Here is a 27,795-nt window from a genome sequence, read left to right as displayed (position 1 = left end):
CAGTAGAATTTCGTGAAGGTGTGCGTCGACCTCCACGTAGCAGCCCTGCATATGTCCAGCAGGGGCACACCAGATAGGAACGCCATGGTAGCTGCGATCGCTCTGGTGGAATGGGCTCTCGGACGGCCAGGCAGCGGTCGGTTTGCCAACCGGTGACAGTACATGATACAGCCGGAGAGCCATCTGGAGATGGAAGCCTTCGAGAGAGCCTTCCCCTGATTGACAGGTCCAAAGTTCACAAAGAGTTGTGACGTCTTCCGAAAACCTTTCGTGCGGTCCACGTAGAACTTCAGCGCTCTAGCTACATCCAGCGAGTGCAAAGTCCTCTCAGCCGGCGACGAAGGCGACGGGAAGAACACAGGTAACACCAAGGGTTCGTTGAGATGAAAGTCCGACGGTACCTTGGGCATGAAGGAGGGGTGCGTACTGAGCACTACCCTCGTGTCGTGGAAAGTCAAGTACGGGGCCTTGCAGGAAAGGGCCTGGATCTCTCCCACTCGTCGTGCGGAGGTGATGGCCACGAGAAAAGCTGTTTTCCACGATAGAAACTTCAACGGGGCCGAGTGCAGAGGCTCGAACGGAGGTCCCATGAGTTTGGTCAGCACCACGTTGAGCTCCCACGCCGGGGCCGGAGCCTTCACCGGCGGGAACGATCTGAACAGTCCCTTCATGAACTCTTTCACCAGACGATGAGACCACAAGGACGTCCGGCCCGTGGTTCTGGTGTATCGGGAGATCGCAGCAAGATGAATCTTGATGGACGCGTGTGCCAGACCAGCTTTGGCCAGCGTCAGCAGGTACGGCAGCACTTGGGGAGCCGTAATCCGTAGAGGGTTAACCTTCTGTGCGTGGCACCAGACAGAGAACCTCTTCCATTTGTGTCCGTAGCATTTAAGAGTCGAGGACGCCCTGGCCTTTGCAAGAACCTCTCTGCAATCGGCCGGTATGTCGTATCCTCCAAACTCTAGCGCTGCAGGAGCCAGGCCTGCAAGTTCAGCGACTTCGGGTCGTGGTGGAGGATGGCGCCTCCTTCCCTGGAGAGTAGATCCGCGTCCGCCGGCAGCTTGATTGGCGGGGACGCCGACAAGTCCAGAAGGTCCGGGAACCATATCTGCCTCGGCCACGCAGGTGCGACGAGGATCATCCTGCACCGTGACCTCTTGAGCTGGTTGACGAGCCGGATTAGCAGAGGCAAGGGAGGGAACGCGTAGAGGAACAGGCCCTCCCAGGGGAACGAGAAAGCATCGCCCATGCTCCTCGTCTGGGGAAACCTGCTGGCGAACCTCCGGCACTTGGTGTTCGTCGCCGTCGCGAACAGGTCGATCTGGGGTGTGCCCCACCGTCGGAAGAGGCGATCCACCAGATCCTGCCGTAGTTCCCACTCGTGGCACGAGCGCAGCTCCCTGCTGAGTGAGTCGGCGATGGTGTTTTTTATCCCTGCCAGATGAAACGGCACCAGAAGAATCCCTTGGGCGACGGCCCAATGCCACAGGTCCTGCGCCTCCTTGGACAGCGCTGGGGACCTGGTTCCGCCCTGTTTCCTGATGTAAAACATGGTGGTGGTGTTGTCGGTGAAGATCCTCACCACCTTGCCCTTGAGGGACGGAAGGAAGGACCTGAGGGCCCAAAACACTGCACGGAGCTCCAGGACGTTGATATGCAGGGACTTCTCCGTCGGGAGCCAGAGTCCCCTTGCGTGCAGATTTTCGGTGTGCGCTCCCCACCCTTCTAGGGAGGCATCCGTGGTCACAGTCACCTGGTGGGCTGGGGTCTGGAAGTCCATGCCCGCCGTCAGATGCGCGCGGGTGCCCCACCACCGTATCGCTCGTCGGAAACTCTCGTCGAGCTTGATCCTTTCCTCGAAGCTGCCCGTCGTCTGGATCCAGCGCGCATCCAGGAACTCTTGCAACGGGCGCATCCGGAGCCTGCACATGGGAATGAGGTAGATGCAGGAAGACATCATCCCGAGGAGGGACTTGATGGACCTCACCTTGGCCGCGTCGGCCACCAACATCCGTTGCACCTTGCCCAAGATGGTCCTGGTCCTCTCCTCCGACGGGGAGGCCAGAAGGGACACTGTGTCGAGCCTCGCTCCCAGAAACAGTGCGACTTGCGCGGGCACCAGGTGGGATTTGGCGTAGTTCACGGAGAATCCCAGGTCCGTGAGGAGTTGGACGGTCCTTGCCGTGTGGACCACGGCGAGCTCCCTCGTCTTGGCGCGGATGAGCCAGTCGTCCAGGTAGGGGTAGACGTGAATCCCCTCGCGGCGCAGCTGCGCCGCCACCGGTGCGAGGCACTTGGTGAAAACCCTGGGTGCCGACCGCAGTCCGAAGGGAAGGGCTTTGAACTGGTAATGACGCCCTTGGACCACGAATCTGAGGAATTTTCGGTGCCCCTTTAGGATGGGAATGTGGAAGTAGGCATCCTCCAAATCCAACGACGATAGGAAGTCTCCTTCCTCCAGCTGACCCAGGACGTGCTGGAGGGTGACCATCCGGAACTTCTGCGCCTTGATGAACTTGTTCAGGCGTCGCAGGTCCAGGATGGGGCGCCATCCTCCCGTCTTCTTCTTCACGAGGAAGTAACGCGAGTAGACTCCGGAGCCCCGAAGCCTCTTTGGGACGAGTTCGATGGCGCCCTTTCTGAGCATCGCCTTTACCTCCAGGAGAAGTTGAGGGACGTGAAGTTCTTTCCTGGCCACGGGGGGGACGCGCGGGCACCTTCTTTGAAACTCGAGCGCGTGGCCCCGGGCCAGGGCGTCCAGCACCCAACGGTCGGTGGAGATGGACTCCCACACGCTGACGAAGCCCGCCAGCCGGCCTCCCACCGGGGTGCTTCGGTGGGGGCCCGACCCCACGGCCGGTTCAATCCTGCTTGGACGCGGCCTTGCCGCCTTGGCCTCCTTGGCGACGACGGCGGGGGCCGCCAGACTTGCCTCGTCCTCTGTAGGCCTCTTGCGACGACGAGCGGGCCGCTTGACGGTAGGAAGCGAAACCGCCGCCGGAACCTTTGGAGGCGCCCTTGCCTCCGCCGCTCCGAAAGGGCGTCCGCCGTTGCTGCAGCACTCCAAGGGCCCGGGCCGTCTCAGTATCCGCCTTGATGGCCTGAAGGGAATCGTCCACTGTCTTCCCAAACAGGTTGTTCCCGTCGAAGGGCATGTCCAGGACCCTGTTCTGGACGTCCTGCCGAAAGTCCGTAGCCTTGAGCCATCCGCGACGTCGAAGGCAAACGCCGTTGCCCATCTGGCGGAACCCAGTGTCGGCGATGTCCGTCGCCACGGTGATGGCGTGGTCCGAGGCCACCTCACCTTCCTGCAGGATCTCAAGGGCCTCCGCCCTCTTGTCGTCCGGCAGAAAATCCAGCAGGGGAGCTATCTTGTACCAGAGTTCCCTGTCGTAGCGGGCCACGATAGCCAAGGCGTTGGCCGCTTTAATCGTCGTCGCCGCCGACGAGATGACTCTGCGTCCCATGGCATCCAATTTCTTTCCCTCGCCGTCCGGCGGGGAAGTCGACGTGGAGGCCGCACCCCCCCCCGCTTTCTTCCTGGCTGCCGCGGAGACGACGGAGTCCGGGGTAGGCTGCGCCCGGAGGCATAGGGGGGCCGAGTCCGGGACCCGGTACTTTTTCTCGTACCGGTCTCTTTTCGCTGGCGTCGTGGAAGGGTTCTTGAGGAGGGAAAGGCCCTCATCCCAAATGTCGTCCAACAGAGGCACTGCGAGGACCGTCTTCCTCTTGGTCTCGCGCCGTTGGTAAAGGAAGCCTTCCTTTTTCTTCTCCTCAGGGCAGAGTTGGAAAAGCTCGGATGCCCTGGCGATCATTGAGTGGAACGATCCAATCTCGTCGGGCGGAGAAGCCCTGGGGGGAGGCGACGACGGAAAATCCTCGTCGTATGCCTCGTCGTCCGTACCCGTCGCTGCCGTGTCAGTCCCCGTATCATCCCCTCGGGTGGACGGGGAGGAGGGCTGGACGGGGCGCGACGGTTGAAAAGGAGGCGGTGGATGGATCCTTCTTTTCTTGGTAGGGGGAACACCAGAAGGTCCCGGTTCTGGATCCCCCGACGGGAGAGGTTCCTCCGTCGGTAACGGTAGTCTCGTCCTTATCTCGGAGCATAAGGACTGTATAGCCAACAAAATGGCCGCTGAGTTGTCTTGCGGCGCTGGCAGAGGGGAATCCGACGGGCGAGCAGGGGCCCCGTCGGTATCCTCGACGATGTCGTCGTCGTCACCTGCGTCGGGGCCCATTCCGACGGGCTGGTCTTGTTCCACGCCTAGGCCGTGGCTTAAGACCTCGATCAGTTCCTCTTCTGAGGTTGAGGCCGAATCTACGACGACGCCCTGCCCCCCCTTCTTCCCCACGGAGGGTTTCACGGGGGTCCTATCGATGGGCACGAAAGAAGACTCCCTCCGGGGAGGCAGGGAGATTCTGGGCCCCGAGGCCGCCACCACTGGTGCAGCCTCCACAGGCTGGGCCAGGGCCGCCGCGACCGTTTCGATAGAGGGCTTGGTCGAATGGATCAAGGCCTTCACCACCTTAGGTGCGCTCACCGCCTTATCCTTGAGGGAGGGGGCACTGCCACGCTCCTCCTCTGCCTTAGAGCTCGACCGGGGTCTCTCCAGGAGCTTCGCCGGGTGCTCGGCCTTCCTCTTACCCGACCCAGAGCGTTGGCTCGTGGTTGATGGTGCCGGGGAGGGTGCGCCCTGCCTGGCGCCCGTAGAGCCCGACCGTTCGGCGCTCCCGGTGCCAGCGGACTCGCGGTGCTTGGCCTTATGTTGGGCCCCCGTCGCCGGGGCGCCCTCAAAGGTCTTAGAAGACCGCTCAGATTTCTTCTTCTTCTCGCCAGACGGGCTCTTACCCTCCAGCCAGCTGGCGAGACGTTGATGGCGGTCCTTCATGGTCCGTTCCGACATGTTGCCGCAAAACGCACAGTCCTTCTCCACGTGCGTCTTGTCCCCATGAAGGCAGTAAAGGCAGAAAGAGTGTTCGTCCTCCTTGAAGACGTTCTGCAGCTGGCATCCAGGGCAGGCCCTGAACAGCTTTCCGGGCGTCGAGCTTCCCTTCTCCTGGGCCATCTCCGAGACCGGGCCTGAGAAGCTTCTGGAGTCCTCCGAAGTGTAGCTCGACGAAATCTTCACCCTTGAGGGGCACAGATGAATCCGACACGGGTCCCCGTTGATCGGATGTAGGATCGGTGGAGCTTGAGGCTCTTTTGACCGAAAATCGAAGTTTTTTGTGAAAAAGCGCGAAAAAATAGCACTAACGCTCGAGAGCAATAGCACGAGGATCCCAACACATGAACGTGCGGTAAAAATCTGAAGATGGCTGCCAGAGGCGGTGCTTAGGTAGAGGGCAGTCATTGGCTGTGGTCAGTATGACGCAGAGACCAGTGATTGGTTATTACTACGAAAGACAGATCAGAAACGAAACTGATACTGGTTTTTTTCTTTACCGAGGATTCCCAGCCTGACGACGGGGAATATTCATGAGCATGTGAATCCATGCCAGACCCCATGCTGGAGAAACATCCTGTGCATTCTTCTTCATGTGGCAGCAGTGGTGTGACCTGCTGCAGGCCCATACACATTTCCATCCATCAAACAGGGGTGGTATACACATATCCACACAAGTGCATGCGTGCACACTGACAAACACAACTACTTTATGGCTCCTAGTGGAAGTTATATCCATACAGACCCCTCTGAATGGGTCATGCAGTAAGGATAATTGACTGCATGAGGTATTCCAGTGAGAAATACTGTCAAACTCACAATAAGATTTCTCATTGTGGTAAACACAATTTGTCAATGGTTTGCGGGGAAAAAGCATATCTCAAATTTTTAGGGGCAGCTACACTTGCAGGAAATAATGACAAATGCTTGGTAGTGGGCTCTGAAATTAGTGCAGAATGCTCCAACTTGCAAGCTGAACGCAAGGGATTCCATTACTTGCAGCCATTTCTTGCAGTGCATTACATAATGCAGGGAGTAAACTTTCACTTCTAATCTGAGGTTAAGATGTTTGGTGTGATTAGTTGTGCTGATCAACTGCTTTATGTGCACCATTCAGGGCAGTGTAATTTGCACTGTGTAAACAGCATACTATACCCCACGTGCAGGTTTTGCAATCACCCACCCTTTGTTTAAAATGCAGAACTGGACCTACATTTGCAGGTGTCCTTATAATCTGCTTTGTGCGTCAGGCAGCGCCCTTGGCAGCAGACCTGAAAGGAGAGTATGCTGTGGGCGAGGGCACACAGCCTACTAGGGCGGGATGTGTACGAACAGCATTAAGGTTACACAACTTCAAATAATTTTCGACTGTTGTCAAGACAGCACAGTTTATGAAATGGGATTATATTAACCTTAACGCTTATATTATCATCTTCACTAAGCATGATTCGTCAGGCATCTTCCGAGGCAGATGAACGGACAACAATCTAGGTGTGCGGGCGCAGACATAGCCACCCATCCACTCACTCACGTTCCCACCCCCCATGTTCAATTGCCACCTGCAGTCTCACCAGCAGCGAGGACTCAAGTACGTTGGGCCTTCAAGCATCAACAGCATAGGATTTGCACCTGCCTTTCCCTTTGTCACACAAACATCTTCCATTCTCCTTTTCCTTGCAAGGGAAAGGGAACACAATCTCTGAGGATAGAGCACTGAGTGTTCTTTAATTTAATGTATAATTTTAATTGGTTTAAGTTAGACAGTTAATTAAAAAAAAAGGAGTTATTCAACATATATTCAGTCAGAAAGGTCTACCCAAGGATGGGTGATAAGGGGGTCTACCTGAAGCGGTATTCCAAAAATGTAAAAAACCCTGCGGGATAACGCATGCAAATTCTGCACATTTTTACTTAAACCCAAATTGCGGTGGAAAAAGTATTTTATCCCCCATTCTGTCAAAATATTTAGTCTGATCTGCATTTCTTCAACTTTAGGGACAAAATCATGCAAGGGACTTCCCCAAAGATGAGGGTATTGCTTGTACATAAATGTAGAGAAGGGTCATTACTGACCCTTCTGTGCATTTTCATTCATGATACCATAGAAGTGTAAACAGGGATGGAAACGCGTTTGTAACATTTTTTTTAACAAACAGGACAGGCAATATTTCAGGTATACAGCAGATGCAGTATTTTGGAAATATTGCATATTTGCTGCTAGTAGCGGGTAAAGCCTAGCACTAGCAACAGAACCCTGAAACCTGGCAATGCATTAACTGTAATTAGCATCCAGCAAGGCACAAACAGTTTGCTATAAGCGTTAGGATTGGCCCTCGCTGGGTCATTACCAGCCCGACAAAGACTTTGTCGCACCAGTCACTGCTGCATACCATTCTGGACTGGCCGCCATAGAAAGGGAGAAGGGACTACATGGAGGCTTTGCTCAGGCCTGCAACTATGGGCCAGGGGAATTACCTGAAGCAGTAATGCCTTCCCCACCCCCAGCTCAGGGATCATTGCTCAAGGTTTTTTATTGAGGGCCTTTATGCTCTTCTGGGCTGCTGCTTCTCACACACTTCTTGATCTGAAAATTATTTTTGTTTTCCCAATGTAAATATTGTAACAGTTCCAAGCAGCAGTAAGGCATGCATCGTTTTTCCCTCTTTATAATAGACACAACTGTGATGTCCCTTCACAAGCCAGATCATTGTGGTTTAATAAACCTACCTAAAGCAACCCCCTCATTGGGATCAACAACACTACAATTTTGTAATGAGACCTCGCTATATATACACCCCATGCCTTTGGAGGAGGAGGGTGTGATGAATCCTATGGATCCCTCACTGAACCCCTGCCTAAAGTCTCCTTCCAGGTGGCCAGGGGAAGGCAGATGCTTCCTGATCCCGACCTTGGCAGTTGGGCTCTGCGGGAGAGTCAACGGGAAGGAGAAAAGGCGCAGGGAGGCGAGAGGAATCCGGGGTATGGTATTTGCCTTTTTTGAAGGAGATATTTTTCCACTCCTACAATAACCCTTCGGTTTCACAGGTTAAGCATCTTGTGTGGGTGGAATTAGTCAGAAGCCCTGTAGGAATAAAATGCACATCATTCACAAACACATGGAACTCGGACAGTTGAAAATTCCCCTAACTCCCAAAGGTGAAATGGAAGGACGTTTATAAATGTCAACAGCATTCCATCTAAAGACCTATATTCCTCTTTTCCAAAAGGTATAAAGATTAACCCTTGTGATATTCCTTAAGAACAAGTTAGAAAACAAACATTTCCACGGGGGATTTCAAGTCCCATAATTCCCTCAGTACTGAGACGAGGAAGAGGGATGTAGAGAGACAGAACTGTATGAGTGGTCAGATAATTAACCAAGAGTACCCGAGCCTGAGGGAGACAGAGGCTTAAATGGTCCCCTTAGGTGCAGGACGTAGATAAGTGGCAGGAGGAGAAGAAGCAGGAGAAGAAGCAGTGTGTGCCGTATTTGCAGTTGAAGGCGGGACTGGAGGGGCGAGAAGACTCCAGGACCACTGTGGGTCCTGAGAGGGTCTGTGCTTCTAATCATCCCCAGTGCTGAGGTCGCAAAGCAGGAAGCGTGAAATAGAAACGCTTGCCCATTCCCAAAGCATTGTGCAGATATTTCACAGCAGGAAGCAGAAGAGGTGAAGGAAGCAGGAAGGTCTCTGGTGGCATGGTTGCATCAGAGACTCTTGGGAGCATTGAAGGTTCTGAGTTTACGTGGCAGCATCAAAGGCGGACCAAGAGGTTTTGTTCACTGTGCCGAGACGTGCCACTGTTACCTGTCGTCCTAAGAGCCTTGAGCAGAACAGTGGAAAGCTGCTTACACGTGGGTTCACTGTCTGCCAGTGACCCCAGAGTGTTGTCCGCGTGTTCCCAGCCGGCAAGTTTATTTGCTTATGAGCGAAAGAGGTATTGTCGAATACCAAACAATCAGAAAGCATCAAAAGTGGCATGCAAGGAAACAAAGCAACTATAAGAGCTAGTTTGTGTATTTATGGCAAGCACAACAACCCAGTGGGGGAATCCTGCTTAAAACTGAATTGTGCAAACAATACCCAAACCATGAGAGAGTGAAACCTAAGCATTACCAATCCAACTAGTATTGCTAAATGCCAAAGGGGATTGGTAAAAAGCACACCGATTGTAAAATCATCTACTTGTATTGTGAGAAATCTAAAACTGTAGCCAATCTAAACTCATATTACCAAAGACAAGACAGAAGCAGAATAAAACTTTGTCCTTACGACAATGTGCCTGTCGTTACAAAGGGGGAGGAAAAGTTTCAAACAGGCTGTTCTCCTGGAGAAGGTTATCCAGAGGGAGAGGATCAGAATTCCCAAGGAATCCAAAGTAGTACTAATGTGGTTCCTTGCTTTCCCCTAACTTTTCTAAAGTCTAAGGCTGGATAAGACTATTGAAGTTGGAATTTACCATTGAATCACTTTTCTGTTCTTGTTGTTGGGAAGCAGGGGCGAAAGACCCAGGCCCCACGGGGATTCAGGACAAGACTATTGTAGAAGGAAACGGTGCAGGACAGTAGGATATCGAAGAAGGGCCCCCCTCATAGAAGTTAGACTGTAACGGAAACACAGTGAATTGTAACATGGTTATAGTTAATCCAGAGGGTAAATGTGTGCATGCGTTTTTCACTCGCAGCCCTGGAAGCTCCGCAGAAGATTAACTTCCTGAAAAAACACACACACACACATTTATTTTATCTTATTAGTAGCGCATGCAAACCAGAAGGAATGCGCACAGCAAGGCTAAGAGTCCCAAATTAATCTTCAAAAGAGCAATCCCTCAAGATGAGGGGAGAGGTATTTAGGCCCTCACCAGTCCAGATCTTTAAGTTATAGCGACCTAAGACCCCCATGTTTCCGACAAACATTCGAGTACACTTACCAGCAAGACCCCTGGTCATTAAACTGTAAAGGGCCAATCGATCAGGATGATCAGATAACAGGAGCTGGCTGCCCCCACCATTATTTCATGTGAAAGAAGGGGGCGATCATATAGTTCTGCAACGTTATCATGACCGCTAAAGTAGCCGCCTCACTCATGTCCTTGGTACCAGGTGCACTGTAGAACTGTGAAATAATGAATTGTGGTTCTAATTCAATTGCCAATTAGTGCTTTATATTTCGCTAATGAAAGAAGAAGATCCCCACGTGGAAGAAGATGGGCAGGAGATGCTGGAACTAATCGCCTGCCATCCCAAATGGAGCAGGCTATACGAGTATAGGGTCGCACCAACCAGTTACCTGGATTTGTAACCTGCGAGATTTACGTCACTCGTGACGCTGTGTATCCTTAAAAGCTATTCCTCAAGTTTTCGTCAGAGCGCTCCGTGGCAGCAGAGAGCTTGGTTGATATGTCCTTATATTTTTTAGGAGATTGAACCTTGATCTCCTTGCAAGAGGTGTGCTGGTCCTTTTTCCCTAGAGGGTTGAATTTTATCTGGTGTGAGCATTGAGATATTACTCTTCAAAGTACACGGGCAGGCAAGTATACCGTAGGGCAAGACGTTATTGCCCAGAAGAACCCTGTGCAAGAATAAGCCAGGTAGTAGGAGGTGCAAGTATAGAAAAATTGTACCAATAGGAAACAACATAGGTTGAGTTGTGACATTTAGTGAACAAATGTGAAAGCTGGTTGGAGAAAAGTTAAAATTCTTTCTACAGCTAAAATTCTTGTAAACCATCCTGACCTAAATATGTGTTGTTACTACAATTGTGAGACAGTTCTTATTCCAGGAGTGAGAGCTTACGACGTCCTCAAAATGATTTATTGAAGCAACAAAACATTATGAATTTGAGTACAAGAACTTAACTGTATTGAAGCTTAGTGGTAACCCGGAGTTCCTGGTTTTCCTTTGAACTGTGGAGAAAACAGGGTAGGGATAGTGAGGCATTTATCCAACCCGTTTGTTTAGTAAAATGGTGAAAGTTGAAAATGTACAAAGTTGTCTGCCTCACATTTCTTATCACCGACAAAGGGGATAACACATTTCATAGCTACTGTATCCATGGGAAGGGGGGAGGGGTGCTATTTTAGGGATCTCTGCTCCTCCCTATTGCTTGAATCGCCCGGTGCAGCCCAAAACAAATTCTAGGATAAGGAAAAGGTGCGGATGGCTTCTGCCTACACAGTCATGCGATGCCCAGTGGGGAGATTTGCACTCTTTAGGGTGCCCAATGAGGGACACTGCTGAATGAAAGCCATGCCCAGGCAAAGGGTCTATTAGACTGCATGCAATGTACACTGGGGATTTTTAAGTTTCCTTAGGCATGGTCAGAGGCAATACCACAGTCAACCATGTCCACAGGCATGAAGGCGGGCTATGTGCTGAGGGCAATGTAGCTCTAGTAGGTGGATCATTAAAAAAACTCAAAAAGTTCCTTGAAAATAACTTTGGTAAGTAGCTATATTGAACTTTCTATAATGACAACCAGAGATGTTTACCAAAGAAAACTTTAGATGAAGCAGTGACTGTTAGGGGAGTTTTCCTAAAGTCTACTTGAGGGAAGACTTCATAAAACGATGCCAATGTTATACAGGTCCCCAACTCTGGAACCTTGAGAGAGTGGCAGAGCAGTCACACTTATCATAAGAGGAAGATGTGATCTGTAGACAAGTACACTTCACCCAGTTAGTAAAGCAGATCAAAGAAACTCTTATATTCAAATCTATATTTATTATATTTACACCAGTTTTAAAATACTTAGATAATTAAACCAAAATACATAAAAATACTTTTAGATACTTTACAAAGGCTAGTGCTTAGTTGGCAGTTGCTTACGGTTACAATTGTTACAGAGTTTGACACTAATGACAGTGCCACTGTATTATCGGTAATAACACCCACTCGCACACAAAGATTTACGGTAACTGTATTTAGTTAGCAAAATCACATAAGATAATATTTTTTGGAAAGAAAAACAGTTGCTTAGTGTAGAAGTAGCAGCGCTTAAGGTTCTAGAGGCAGTTTTTGCGCAAGCTAACACTTTTTTAAATCTGATCCCTAACTATGTAAAAGTCAGTTTGGAAAGGGCTCAAACTCTCATGTAGCAGCAGAACAGCAAAGGTTCCTGTGGATACTTTCAGTCCATAGGTAGGGATACTAGAAGATTAACTCAACGGTGGAGACCCTGTTAAAGGCCTCACAAAGGGACACAAGTTGACACTCAATTAATGTAAGCAATACCTTTTCTCCCCACAGTACCTTAGGTTAGAAGAAATGTTTGTGGCTGTATTAACCTCTGGATAGCAGCGGTGGACCCGGTCTCTGGATTCCATAGTTTGGTGACAAAAGGCTGGACTTCTTAGCAGCTATCCCGAGAGAGGATCTCTGGCACAGATTTCTTCAGCTTCTCTGGTCAGTCTGTGGTTTTGGTGCAATTTCTGTAGCACCAACAAAGGACATGATTGGCCCGGTCAATCTTCTTCGGTTTTTGGAGTCCTGCACTCAGTTGTGGGGACTTGGATGAGTCAGATTATTTCTCTGGAAGTTCACCTGGAGCTCAGCAAAGACTTTGACGGATTCGGCCTTGGCAAGATGATGCACTATGATTGGGTCGGATGTCTCTTGGTATTTGAGGTTTGCAGCTCTGGAACTCCACAGCACCTTGGAAGATGGCTCAGATTGTAGATCGTCTCAGGGCTGGTTTGTCCTCTTCAGAACTCCACTGTCGAATAGAAAACGGGGTCAGGACAAGGACAGCAGTGGCCACTTCACGGTGTTGCAAAACGGTCTGCAGGCATCTCTGGACATCATCTTCGATTACTTCAGTTTCCAGTGGTCGACCTGCCTTTCACCTCAGGAACCTCACCTTTTATTCAGTTTCAGCACACACGCTGCTGCAATCTCTCACAGCAGTTTACAGAAAGGGGTGGGTGGCTGCCAATCAGGACAGCTAGACCCACAGTGGGCGCTGGTTCCATTCAGGGACTCAGGTAGACAAAGAGCAGGTGAGTGAAAAACTCCCTCTCTTCCTGCCTGCCCAGACACAGTGTGGAGCCTAGGCGTGGACACCCAAGGGTTCCTGCCGAAGGCAAAACACACACAGACCACCCCCTCCAAGAATGGTAGAAGGCTAACTTTTTTTTATTTTTTATTTTTTTTATTTTGATACAGCTGAATTTAATCAACTTTTCAAAAAAAATAAAAACAGATGAAGTAAAAATACAAGAGAGATACATTAAAATGAATAGTAAAAGAAAACAAACAATACAAATGAATTAGGAAAGTCAACTATACAATCTCTTTCTCAGATGTACAATTAGTTCTATACGCTTTAAAATTAGTAACAATAAATGATTACATATTAATTTCAGAAGGTAAAATTACATCAAGGAAATTAACTATTAATAATAATAATAATTAGGCTTTTATATAGCGCTACAAACCCTCAGGTATCTGAGCGCTGCTTATTATTATTGCTTTGATGATGGAGAACTTAGTTCCAGCAAAAAGTAAATTCCAAATCTGATTTTCATCATATTGATTATACAGATTTAATACATGAGCAAAATGTTTAGTTCGTAACTCTTGCAAATTGGTACAGGAGATGATTAGATGTTGCAGAAGGCTAACAAAGAACAACCACGCTAGAAATAGCGACAAAAGAAAGGAGCCGTTAATTTAGTACTTGGGTGGCCCTATTGTGCATAACCGAGACTGTGAATACAGTCTGCAGTAAAAAATAACAATAGTTGGTAGAACACGTTCACTGCTACCAGACATAACTAGAAGGTTGTCTATGTGACTATAACATCACAGGAGCAGAGAGAAGGGTGACACTAGGCATCTCCTTGGCACTCCACATAAGGTTGTGTGTACGGATCCCTCCGACTATAATGTTTTAGGAGGGATACAAAGTATCCATAAGAACTGTAGTTACTTGAGGATAAAGAAAGAATCTCAAAGGAGAATCCAAAGGGTTCACAGCAACACTGCCCATATGGAGCTGTGTGCTGCAAAAGTAAAATATAGATCCCTTAAAAGAGATATGGAGGAAATTAGACTCCATAGTAAAGGTAAAACACAGAAAAGGGCTCCAAAAGACAGAGCCCATAAAATGAACGAGTGGTAAAAGGCTCCACTCATTCAGGATATAAAAAAAGGTCCAGATGTCCAGCAAAAAGGGCTGCGGATCTCACTAGGAGAGGGGATGAAGCATATAAATGATACATCTCCCTTTCAGCAACATAGTGGCAGCGCAAAGCAAACAGATCCAGCAGTTATGGACGCAAGGAAACCATACCTTGGCCACTGCCGTCCCCTGCTTATGGCATCGCAGATGACATGCATGGTCCTCCCACGGCCCTCGCTCCCCCCATCCCGAACATCAGAACAGAAAAGCCACTAAGAAAAAGCAGTGCCCTAGAATCCTTATGTTGAATCTTACATTAGGTTTAAGGGTCATCACATAAGAAAGCCCAGATGGACAGTAATGATCACATTCAAGAGGCTAGTTTCCAAGTCAGTTAACTCAACATGCGACAACATAAGTAGGGCAGTGCATGGCTGTGGCCAAGTAATACTTGCCTTAGGAACCAGAACTGGTTAATTTATTTTTACAATACAACCATGGCAACTAGATTTTATGAATTGGCTGTCTATGTTTTCTTTTTATTACAGAAGGCTCAGCGTAACTGCCGGTAACAATCTTTTCTTAGTCAATATCTCTCTACAAAGACAAGTCCAAGGTCTTTAAAACCCAAGTAACTGGATGCAGTAGAAACCATGTGTTAGCTGTTAGCCTGAATCACACTAGCAGGAGGACACACAGAGGAAATTGAACTATGCGAGACAGGCAGGCATTCCACTTGACAACTTCAAAATGGATGCCCAAGAACCACTATAGAGACAGTATCCCTTCCAGTGCACTGCACTACCATCTCTCCCAATCTGCACATCTACATCCTTCTAAATCTACTTCACTCCCTCCATACTACTCCCCAACACTTGTCTCCTCACTCCTCATCTCCGTATCACCTCATCCCCTTGCCACTGCTAAGTTCCCTCATTCTCTATGTGCCCCTCTTTCCTCGCAGGTCCTTTTCCCGCTTCCTAAAACAAAGATAAGACTAATGGCTAAACTGCTGATTTTAGGAATTTCACAAGGAGGCGCAACCATTTTATTTAAATCTACATACATGTACCATTTGGTTTAAACCATTTGGTTTAACAGTGAAGCTACACAAAATTAAATGAATTTCTTAACATACTATTTTATTAGAGGCATGTGTTGATGGGAAATCTAAGACATACTACCATACAAAATCTGTTCAAAGAGATTTAATCAACACAATTGACATTAGAAAGTAAATAAATTGGGCAAGTAGCCTTCCTGTAACAGCCCCCAATTGCCATCAGCATCCCTACAACTACTTGAAGTTAGGATCTACATTATTAACCAAATGTCCAAGCTATTAGTCAAGAAATAGGGCTAGCAATATCTGTGCACCGCAGAGTAGAGATCGGGTAGAGACAAATGGGTATGTAATGCCAGGCTTCTAGAAATTCAGGATTGATGGCACGGCCAGATGTAGTAGGGCAATGGGCTGCACCTTTGAGTAGGGCTTTCCAGCTTCACAACTCATGCCATAAAAAATAAAAAAATAAAAAAAGATAATAGTTTTATAACTGCTCATTTAGAGACAGTTGGTGATAAGCGACAGCTGGGGAGCAGTTCTGCAAATCGTATCATCCCGTAAAGTTGTCGGCCGGCCTTTACAGTTTATGTTCCCTTTCAAGTTTGAGAACGTGCATTTCCTCCTACTGGGGTGCCAATAAAGCGCTGAATTAACAGTATTGTGTTTGTAAAAAGGAATTCTGCTTTTTTTTCAGGTTGGAAATTGTTCAACGGACAAGCAATGATCTGCCTCTGAGAAACAAAACCACTGTCCCTTGTGAAGTTCACCACAAACTCTAGAAAAGTGACTGCGTAGATACTGGCAGCTCTTGCACTGCCAATCAAACCTGAGGCTCCTAAGTGGTAATGGTAGCCAACACTGCAAGAGTTATCACCATCCCAATTCCTCCTGTAGTTTTCTTCAGGGCAAAGCCGGAAACAGTGGTGCTCATACTTCACTATCTTTAAGGTGAAGTGGGCTGCTAAATGGGTTATTGCCAAAAGGTGAACAGATTGCTTACTTTGGCAATGTACTCTCTGATGGATTTAACCAGAGTGGCAGCCCACAACAACACATTTTGTATCGGGGCTTAAAATATTGAGATGGCCTAAAATATGTCAGTCAAAGTGGTCCTCCAGATGTTTTGAACTTCAACTCCCATGATCCATAGCCAACAAGGATAGTGGCAAAGGATCATAGGGCATTTAGTCCAAACCATCTGGAAGGCTTTAATGAGCAACCATGGTTTAAAACGGTCCTTTACAAACCATGAAATTTGCTTAAAGTGCACTGATGTTAGATTGTTTTTTATCAGTCATTTAATGTGCATCTTTGGGCTACATTTATTCATTTTACTGATTTTTTCCCCATTTTTATTTTAAAGTGTGTATGAGAATGATTTTTTTGTTCATTTGTCATGAAGTCATATCTATTTGTACAAAAGGTTCTGCGATAGTTGTAATTTTATTGATAGTGTGCAGTTTATACATTGTGTTGACATTGCTTTTATTAATGAGAATTACCTGCCTATGTAATATGTTTACATAATGGTTGCTGTTGTATTGGCCGCAGGTATCACCTCTGGTGGACTGCGGGAGATGTGCCAAACGACCCTGGATGCTGTGTCAGTGGGGTGTGGCCGCACTAAATGTTTGATGCTACAACAGGGACAGTGCAAATTTCAATGCACTGTGGTCACAAGATTGAGAGTGCTCGAATGCTGCAGTGAGTCCGACGCTAGAAGTTATTTTAATAATAATAATTTAGCATTTGTCTAGCGCTACGAACCCTCAGGTATCTGAGCGCTGCTTATTTCCCACGGTTTGTTGTGCTCATTTATCGACCTCGAAGGATGAAAGGCTGAGTTTGACACTGCCGGGATTCGAACCTGCATCAGCAGGCTCTGCACAGATGTCAAAGCGAGCGCTCTACTCGCTGTGCTATCGGTCCGGCTGCAATATTTTCACTGCAATAGTGGTTCAGCGGCCTCAGGTAGTCCACACGATTTTTGCCTTGCGATCCCCAATGTAGGAGAGGCCGATTCTACAACTATACTCATCAGAGCACCAGCGTGAGCATGATTAGCAGTTTTCACCACGGCCAGACCCTAGTGTGGCGCTGCAGGCTTCAGCCACATGCAAACGTCTAGCACTCCACCTGCAGGCAAGTGGCTTTTGGAAGAGAGCGGTCTACTGCTGTTTCTGGATTGGAGGAGGCTTTTGGGGCCTTCTTCTGTTCCTTGCCAGGACCGGTGGGTATAAACTAATTCCTGATTTACCTAAAGGAGATGGTAGTCACCAGCAGGACAGCAACATAAAGGAAGGACCTCTACACTGTCCTGGGACCCATGGATAGAGGACGCTAAAGTCTCATTAATTGCATTATTATTTTTGATCATAGTAGGATGTGCATGCTGCTAAATTGTATTGCTCCAATAATAACCTGATGAAGAATTTCCTAATGATGGAATTATCTATTTGTCGAGTTTGTTTCTCTCCAGATAATTATGTCAGTCTATTATAGACATTGCTCCAGTTTTTTGTGAGAACAAGGCAAGACAGGCACTGAATATTCTATTCCACTACAATTATTTATATTTGGCCCCTCAAGAAACTCAATTCAAAGAATATTTGACAAATATCAAAAAAGAAAGCTACACTGCTCAACTGTTTGGCAGTGGAGGAGCGTATTCAAATTCTGACCTCTAGTAGCCACCGCTGATGCCAGGACTGTGGTTGAGGCATTTTTGAGAATACCGGAGAACCACGTTGGGGTGAAGAACATCATTGAAAGGTATTTGTTGCACAAGATTAAAATTAAAGCACTGTGGGGAGGGGAGATTTGAGCAGATTTGAGCAGCCAATTGTGAGCTTGGGTTGTGGAGTGGAGGCTTGATTAAAGACCAAGATCAATTATGCCTCAATAAAAGAAATTACAGCAAAAGTATCTCCTTTTAAGCACATCGTTGCAACTGGTACTTTCACTTGGCAATCTTAAAGGATTACAGAGAAAACATTTGAAAATATAACACAAGTTAACTGGTTCTAAGATAGCATGTTACTATTTCCTGGAGATATAATGTAGCATGCCATGAGGTACCAGATATGCTGAGAAAGTAGTTGTTTACTTGAAGAAAAAATATGTCAATTTCGATCAGAAATCATTTTCAATAACACACTTGCAGATAGCAGAAGCATGCTGGTAAAATAGCACAAATATGAAAACATGTGGTGAGCCAGTTTACGAGGGTACAGAAAAATAGATGTAAGAAACAAGTGACTTACAAAGGTAACATTAACCTAAGGGGACAACTGCTTCAAACAAAAGAGTATTATATAAAATATACAAAATCACATTATTGTGCATTTGGAGGCAGTGGTGAGGAGAGGGCAGGTGTGTCTCTCTCTTCAGCAATTAAGTGACATGTAAGCAGATGTTTGAAGAGATCCACAGTTGGGCTGGCTTTGATTGTTCTGGGCAGTGGGCTCCAGTAGAGTGTGCAGAGTAGGGAGAAAGAGCAGCAACGAGTGGAGAGACAGGGAGAGCATGGGACAGTGAAGATGAGTGTAGAGACGGGTACTGAGTAACAAGAACATTCATAGCTTCGTAGAATAGGAGAAGGTACTTGAAGGTACTTGAAGAGTGGTTGTGCCTGGAAGTCCAACCAGCATGTTAGTAGGTAGAAGTGGCGGAGGATATGGGTAGGTTGAAGAGAGGGCGGGTAGCAAAGTTGAGGACTTTGTCTAGGGTGGGGTGGGGAAGTACAGAGGCAGGCCATGAAGTAGGCATGAGCAGTAGTCCAGTTTAGTAAGAAAGGGCATATTTTCCAAATGTCGAGGTCAGTGTGATCAGCAGAGGCAGTGCTACTGATTAATTGTTGCAGTCATAGGTTGCCATAAAAGAGGGCACTAAGATTGCAAGCCTTGGCCGAGAGAGCAAGAGGTCATGCATTAGAATTTCGGAGAAAGAGGACTTCCATTTTTGAAGAGTTCAGCATGAGACAGCGGAGAGCCACACAGTGGTAAATCACAGTGAGACCGTTTGTAATTCATTCCAAGATGGCTGGGGTGAAGGCAGCGACAGAGAAAGATATTGAGTTTTATCAGCAAAAAGGTGATGGTGAAAGCCAAAGGACAAGAAAAGTCTTCCTTGAGCAGAGGTATAGAGGGTATCGGGTAATATTATCCCCATATATATGGTCGCCGTACACATCATTGCTAGGAAAAGGTTGTGGCGATATTATATGGGTGACCATATATATGGAGATTGGGGCAGTCAAAAAAAAAAAAGGGGGGGTTGGGTTGCGGCGGTGTCCCCCGCATGTTCCATGCAATAATGTCCCCACAAAAAACGGTCATTTTTCAGCGATATTTTTGCATGCCGATATTTTTGTGGGGACATTATTACATGGATCCGTATAGAGGATGAAGAGCAGAGGTACAACGACTGACCATTGGGGGACAGCAACTGAGAGGAGTGGTGTCAGAGGTTTTGCGTTTCAAGAGATTTTAAAGAATCAACCGTCCAGGAAGGGGGAGATCTAGGCAAGAGAAGATTTGCAAAACCCAAGTTCCTGGAGAGTGCAGAGGAGAGGCGAGTAGTCCGCATTAAAAGGGGCACAGGGTACTAAAAAGATGAGTATAGAAGAGTGTTGTAGTGGTGAGCATCAGGGAGAAAGCTGGAGATATAGGTTATATGTGATTTTACCATTTACCAGTGAGGTATGTTTTACTGAGGTCAAAAATAACAAATAAATACTGATTTATTTATTTGACCCCCCCAAGCCCCTGTTCTCCTACCCCTTTAAACCCATCCCCACCACTATATATATATTTATTTAAAATGTTCTGTATTTTTTTTTATATTTTTTACTTTGGTAAAACTTACCACTCTGTTTTTTTTTCAGTAAAATGACTGGATACCGAGATATGCATGAGTGCGTTCACAGTTGAGTGTTTACTACAGCAGCTAGATTAAAGGGTATCTCCAAGGCCATTACAATCAAGGCACGTATGGATATACGGTGGAAGACCACACGCTCAAGGACCAAGAATAATGGGGAAGGACAGAAACTGAGAGATAGACTGCAGAGACGTTTGGGTTAGTAGGGGATTCTTCAATAGGTAAGATAGTTGAAGATTTGAGGAGGCAGGGTACAGTTCAAAGGACAAAGAGCTTAAAGGGATAAGGGCAAGTGATTGAGACCAAGTCTTTGACCATTTGGCGAGCAAAAGGTTTGATGCTGTAAAGGATGGGTGCTAATTCAAAAGGAGCTGTAGGGGAGAAGTAATCTAGAGTAGAAGTGGTGGGGGGGTGGTTGGCAGTAGGAGATGTGGGGAGGGAGAGATGAGGTGGGTTGAGTGTCTCGAATGAGAGATTTTGGAGAAAAGGTAGTGAGCAGTCAAAGGAACGGGAGGAAGCAATGGTTACTAGCTTCGGAGGTGTGAGCAATGCTTGGAGGGTAGATCACGTTTATAGGGGTGAAGGAGAAGGATTTGGCAGAATCCAGTGAAGAAGGGAGGGTAACAATTGAATTTCTGTAGGCTCAGTAGGATAGGGATCTTTAGTTTACACCAGCATCATAGGTCACAGCTCACAGCTCAGGCTTGTCTTGAGACTCCGAATTTTAGAGGTGATACAAGGCTGAGGACGGAGGGATGCGTTAATGTGCGAGCAGGATAGTGTTGGTTAAGGAGAATCAAAAGTACATAGTGAAAGCCAAAAAAGCATGCACAATAGAAGAAACACAGAAGAGAGAGCCTTATATTATCAAGGTAATGGGGAAGAGAGTCCCGCCTGAACTTCAATTTAGTCAATAAAGAGTTGAGATGAAGATTATAAGGCAGAAATGCGAAGATGTTAAGGTGAACTCTAACCTTCCCAAGACCTCTGCAGTCAGCTGCCTTTAACTCAACTCCCTCATATCTGACCACTCCTCTATGGCCAGCATACCAACTCTGGTGGGAATTCTCTTGACTTTGTCTTTCGCCCTGATTTTTTTTTTTATATATATATATATATATATATATATATATATATATATATATATATATATATATATATATATATATATATATATATATATATATATATATCTGTGTCTCTCTCAGTGTCTCTCTCTCAGTGTCTCTCTCTCTCTCGGTCAGTCTCTGTCTCTCCCTCTTTCACAGTCTCTCTCTCCGTCTCTCTCTCTCTCGCTGTCGCTGTCTCTCTCTCTCTCTCTCTCCATCTCTCTCCCTCCCTCTCCCACCTTCTCCCTCCCTCTTTCCCTCCCTCTCGGTCTCTCTCCCCCTCCCTCTCGGTCTCTCTCCCCCTCCCTCTCGGTCTCTCTCTACCTCTCGGTCTCTCTCTACCTCTCGGTCTCTCTCTCTCTAATCACTCCAACTGAGAGCGAGGTCAAGAGTCTCAAATTTGAGAGATTTGGGAGAAATAGTGAGTCCTTGGAAGAAACGGATGAGGCAACGGTTTTTGGCAAGGGAGGTGCGACAATGGGTATGCTGCTAATTACCCAAAGGAGACCATGCGTATCCTTGACCACCCAATCCTCTATACTATCGGAGCAATTTTGGGGTGCATCGACCGACGCAACCCAGTGTCTTGCATGTCTTTTTCTTCTCCGAGATTTTGTAAACAGTTCCTGTCAGAGACAGATTAAAAATAAATACTTTATAACATCGAGTGTGTAAGTGTTTCCTTGAACTAAGTGTATGTTCTGAGTTCTGTGTGCCTCACTACAGTCCTTCTCCCTCCTAGACTAAGCCAGGCTGCTCAGCCATTGCTACCAAAACTGTGGTAGTTCAGGCTAAACCAAAGGGTTGTCCCCCTTGTCACTAAAGGTGGACTTTCGAAAGTCTTGTTCCAGACTGGACTTTGCAAAATCCCCCTAACAACCACCCTCAGAAAGCACTAGAACATCACTTCACATGCGTCAACAGAGAAAAGGAAATGGGCTGAAAAAAATCAAGACAAAAACCTAAAATTACAAATACCGGCTTATTCTACTTCACACTCAAAGTATATATATTTAGTATTGCAACGCAAACCTCCTTCATATTGTGGGATCCTACTAAAGAAATAAAACTAACATCAATTTTTCAAAGAGGAACACACCTGCTAGAACATTCACTGCTCTTGCGGACAGACGGCAGCTACAGATGAGCAGCATAAGCAAAAGCGCTTCATAGAATGTGACCGAACAGCATCCATGCTCGTTACATACCCATGTATTCGAGCACACGCTCAAATGACATACCTTCATATCATGCTCTCCAAGAGGGTCCATCAACTGCTTCGTCAAGGCATAAACAGAATCAATTGATAACACGATGAGACGTTGCAGAATCTGTGCACATGCAATGAAAAGATGAAACAGGTCATGTTTGCATGTTTTCCTTGTAGGTCTTGCATTAAAAAATTATCTGCTCACACTGAAGTTCGTTTTTGTGAGTAAATAAAGTTACTTACCAATGTTATTCTGATAGACATGGTGCTCCTCCCACAGATTCCTCATCTTATGAAATAGCACCAAGGCACAAGACCCATTTTTCCTCAGTTGCATGCAATGAGGAATTAGCAACGGAAAAAGTAAAACACAATTATAAGCAATCTTTTCAAGAGGTAAGTAGGAGGGTGGCTAAAGGATAACTTCCTTTCACAGATTTCTCATTTTGAAAAGCTGCCATAAACATAAGTAAAGGTTGGAGGGAAGTCATCCACAGAATCACCCTTTGCAAAGCAGATGTAGCTGTCTGGCTTTTTGTGGCAATCCACTCAAGTATTAGGACGAACCACCTTGAAAGGATCTGCTTCGCTTTAGAAAGCGTCATCCTGTTTCGATGGTACATCTTTTTTCTATTAATCCAACAGTTCCTTCATTTTAGATGTATGAAGTGGAGGCAAGAGCACATAAAGATGATATTAGCTGAAAGTGAAACTCAAACCTCTTCGGCTCAAAAGGAGCTGCTTTCTAGACGGGCCTCCGGCGACACTAAAAAACCTCAACAGTTAATACTCCACATTTGCGATAGAAAACATACAAATCCCGGTCGCTCCCACTGTCAAGACCCTAGGGGTATAACTAGATGCCACCCTCTCTATGTCCCGTCAAGTCAGTGCCATCAGCAACATACACCAAATTACTGTATATAGCAAAACCGTTTAGTTCTACAGCAAGCAACCTCACCATAGCTCGAGCCATCATAGGCTCTAAATTGGATTACTGCAAAGCCCGATTGGCTGGCACGTCCTCCAAAAATCTTCAAAAACTCTAAGTTATCCAAAATAATGCACTCCGGGCAGCTCTCAGCATCCCAAAAGTGGAACACATCACGACAGCAAGAAGAGAAGTCCATTGGCTGCCCATCATAGAGAATCCTGTTAAAATCATTAGTCATTATTCATAAGTGCCTCGCTAACTGAGCCCCGTACACCTGCAGACTACTACAAAGTCAAACGTGTCAAAGCAGGAGGAGCAAGCTTCCCATTTATAGCGGCCAAACATTGGAACTTGCTGCCCCTTTGCTCAGAGCTGAACCATCCCAGGGGGCCTTCCGCAAAGCACTCAAAACATGGCTGTTCAAGACTACTCTGTATTGTGTACTACCTCAGGTCAACTACAACTGTACGTATACGTCATGTAACATAAGCCCAAGATTTCTTTAACAGCACCACAATGCCCTTGGGCTGCTGCACACTTTATAAATGAATAAAATTGAAGTCCAATGGCACTAATACAAAAGTCATGGCCGTGAAGGTATTAAATGACCCCTTCAGAAATTATACAACAGTAGGAATCCCCAGGTCAGCAATGCCAAGAATGGAGAGGGACACTTCCCAGTAAAAACGTTAAGGCCTACTCAAACTGTAACAATGGGACACATCAATGGATCAATGTCCCTTACATAGCATCTAGTAGAGAATTTGCACCAACGACAAACAGATTTGATGTATTGGCTGTGAGCAGATATTCTTTCTCACGGTTGACAGTTCTGGTATACCCACCTCACAAGAGACAGGCATGAAGGTACAGTTGCCTGGAATTAGATTTGAAGGACTCTGCTGCAGGCCTGTACAGGATCTTCACCCACAGAAGAGAGCAGAGCAGCATGTCCAACAGAAGTTAATATTAGATTCTACATCCCCAGTGTAGAGCAATATAGCTAATGGCGTTTTCTTAATACCAGAGAAAAATTGGTATGAATGCATACATCAAACAACTTTCAGGCAATGACTAGTGCATCTGCTCGAGTGCACCCTGGAGGCAGCTACCAGGGGCAAATGATCTTGCACTTCCTGTTCACACTGTAATAGAAAAGTTCAATAGAGGGAAATGCTGTACTGAAGATGATGCCGACAGTCGCCCCATTCAGCTCCCACTCGTGTGACAACTACATGAGCCAAATAAGCGCATTCACTTAGACAGTGGCTGCCCACCAGAGAGGGCACTGTCAAATGAAAGCATTATGGCCTTTGAAAACCGGCTCACGGCAAGACTGGCAATGGTCTGTTGGCCAATTGATGGCAAAGCACGATACAGCTTGAAGGCCACCTGTAGATGGAGACCTTAAACAGGGCTTTCGTAAAATGTTGAAAATCTTTCAAAAAATCTTCAGTGCGTGGCACATAGAACTTCAAGGCATGCAACACGTCCAGTGAATGCAACAACCTTTCAGCAGGTGTAGAAGGGTTTGCCTAGAAAACTGTAAAGACCAAAGGTTTGTTCACATGAAAGTCAGACAGGACCTTTGGCATAAAGGATGGATGAGTTCGTAGAACCACCTTCTCTTGTAGGTATGGAGGTTTACCGGAGAAAGCCTGGTGTTCTCTAATGCACCAGGCCAAGGTGATCACCTCTAGGAAGCAAGTCTTCCATGAGAGGAACTTCAAAGATGTCGGATGTATTAGGCTTAAACGGAGCACCCATCAGTTTGAACATGACCACATTCAACTGCCACGCCGGAGCAGGAGCCTTGACCGGATGGAATGTTCTGAAGAGTCATTTGAGGAACTTCATGAGCCTATGAGCCTTTGAGACCAAAGAAAGAGCCTGCCAGGAGCCCTGGTATACCGGGATATTGCAGCCAAGTGTACCTTGATAAACGCATAGGCAAGGCCAGCCTTAGCCAGCGAGAGCAGGTAAGGCATAAGTTGCGGCGCTGTGACGTGTTGTGGAGAGAGTTTTGTGACTGGGACCACACTGTCAAACGCTTCCATTTGTGTTTGTAGCATGCAAGTGTAGTCAGTGCCCAGGCCTTGGCTAGAATCTTCTTACTTTCCAACGGCAGTGAGAAATGCCCAAATTCTAAGGCTGCATGAACCAGGCCGACAGGTTCAGGGACGCTGGGTTCTGGTGCAGGATTGCCCCTCCTTCTCTGGAGAGTGGGTCAGAAGAGGAGGAAGCTTGATAGCCGGATCCAATGAGAGGTGAAGAGGGCCTGGGTACCAGATCTGTCTGGGCCATGCCAGTGCAAGGAGTATCATTTTGCAGCAGAATAGATTTGAGTGTGTTGATCACACGTAGGAGCAGCGGTATAGCCGGGACTGCACAAAGGAATAGGCCTTCCCACGGTAATGAGAAGGCGTCCCCCAGACTCCTTGCCTGAAGATAACTGCTGGCAAACCGCTGACAGTAGTATTGGCTGCTGTTGCAAACAGGTCTAACTGTGGCCGGCCCCACTCGCTGGAGACTTGAGCTTGCAATGGTGTTTTGAACGCCTAACAGGAGTAAAGGGGCTAGAAACAATGGTCCAGCACCACAGGTTCTGCAGACGGGAGACCTTGTCCCGCCCTGATTATGTAGTACATGGTGGTTACGTTGTCCGTAAAGATTGTGACCATCTTCCACAAGAGGTGCGGCTTGAAAGACTTGAGAGCCCAGAAAACCGCCCATAGCTCCAGGAGGTTGATATGCAACACCTTGTGCTCTGGGAGCCATAGGCCTCTGGCATGTAGCTATCCCATCTGGGTGCCTCAACCTTCCAGTGAGGCATCAGTGGTGACAGTCTCCTGATACACAGCGGTCCTGAAGGGAGTTCACCATGATATGCAAGGGTGAATGGACCGCTAGTGCAGGGATTGGCGGAAAGCTTGGTTGAGGGATATTCTGAATCCATGTAATGGAAATCTGCTTCCACCTGGCATCCAAGAACTCCTGAAGCGGTCTCATTTGCAGGCTGCAATGAGGGACCAGATAGATGCACAAGGACATCATCCCCAGCAGAGATTTGATAGATCATACTGGAGCAACAGTGGTCGACGACAGCCATTGAACTTTCCTAGGATGGTAAATGGGGTATCCCTCCACATCATGGTCCGGGTGCAGGCAGTAAATGCACTTTTAGTGGCAGTCCTCGAAGACATTCTTCTGACCGCATCTGGAACAGGGCTTTTGGAGGCTCTTCTTCTCGGCCTCCATCATGGTGTGTGTACTAGGCCCAAAACTCGTTTTTCGGCCTGACAAGACGTAGCGATCAGACAAACGGTGGGATCAAGACCAGCAACAGATCAATGCTGCCGACAAATCACAATGGTGACGGATTTGAAGAAAATTGGAAGAATAAACTATCGAAATTAGGCAAAATACTTGAGAAAAGCGAGGCGCGAAACATGAGGACTCCCAACACGAGAACGTGCATTAAAAATCCAAAGATGGCCACCAGGGGTGGAGATAAAGATGGTCAATGTCATTGCCTGCAGCAATATAACCCAAGTTGACAGCAATAGGCTATCAAAGCGACAAGAAGTTTTTCATTTTAAAGCTATACAGCTTTATATCACAGAGGATTCCCAGCCGGAAGACGGATAATAGCGTGTGAATCCATGTAAGACCCCATGCTGGAGAACAATGATTTCTCAGATTAAACTGCTGTAACCTAACATATGAACTTTTGTCTGACTTGGTACTGATGTATTCACTTTACCAGAATATACACACATCTTGTAACCATGATATTGTGCTGAAACTATATTAACTGTAATTAATTGTTCATAGTTTTCCGTTCCAAAAACAGTTTGTTAATTCCATTGATCTTTTTTACTTCAGCCAGACTATACTGGCAATTTTTTTTTACATTGAATATTGTCCTGTGCTATTTTAGTTTACTGAAAAGACTAACACTGCTACCAGAGAACCTCTTGGCGGTCCATTTTTCGTGTATTTTTGGGTGGCCCGATATCTGAACTAAACTTAGGGATCATTGTGAGTCTCTTAAATTGTTTTAATCATTTGGAGTGCAACCTCACAATTAATTCTTCCAAGTTCAGGGAAATCCCCATGGAATGGAGGAGCGACCACATCAACCAGTGGTCTTCGACTTTTCAGTTCTCTGATCTCATCCTGAAGAACCAGTCGTAGAGATAAAGAAAAAGAAGACTTTCATCCTGCAAAGATGGGTCACCACGCCCACCTTCATAAACACTTTAGGGAGCAGTATAAGCTTGAAGGGAAATATCCCAGGCTGCTAGATAGTGCTCAACACAGACTTTGAAAGACTTTCTTCTTGTTTGTACTAGACTTGGAAACACTAACAACTACTTGTTGGCTCAGGCCAGCACGTGTTTAACTTCCTTAAAGACTCCTAGCCTCCTGAAAAATACATTGGGACATGTGCCAAGAGCAGTAGGCCACTTCTTTTCTAGCTAGGGAAGGACTTTGTAAGGTTGGAACCTGCGTTCTAAAGTTTTATAT

The 27,795-nt window shown here is 46.8% G+C and overlaps 1 protein-coding gene across 1 annotated transcript in view; it reads right to left on the bottom strand.

Annotated features, from left to right (window-relative positions):
- The window catches only part of NOL6 (nucleolar protein 6), a 915,540-nt gene that overhangs the window by 185,255 nt on the left and 702,490 nt on the right, over window positions 1-27,795 (bottom strand). The window contains exon 23 of the mRNA XM_069626862.1: window positions 22,363-22,452. Coding sequence (XP_069482963.1) covers window positions 22,363-22,452 — 90 coding nt within the window. The remainder of the gene's footprint in view (window positions 1-22,362; window positions 22,453-27,795) is intronic.

The sequence above is a fragment of the Ambystoma mexicanum genome, chromosome 6p (assembly GCF_040938575.1).
Source record: "Ambystoma mexicanum isolate Mex_15411 chromosome 6p, UKY_AmexF1_1, whole genome shotgun sequence".
Classification (NCBI taxonomy): Eukaryota; Metazoa; Chordata; class Amphibia; order Caudata; family Ambystomatidae; genus Ambystoma; species Ambystoma mexicanum.
This window is presented reverse-complemented; position numbering and strand designations above follow the sequence as displayed.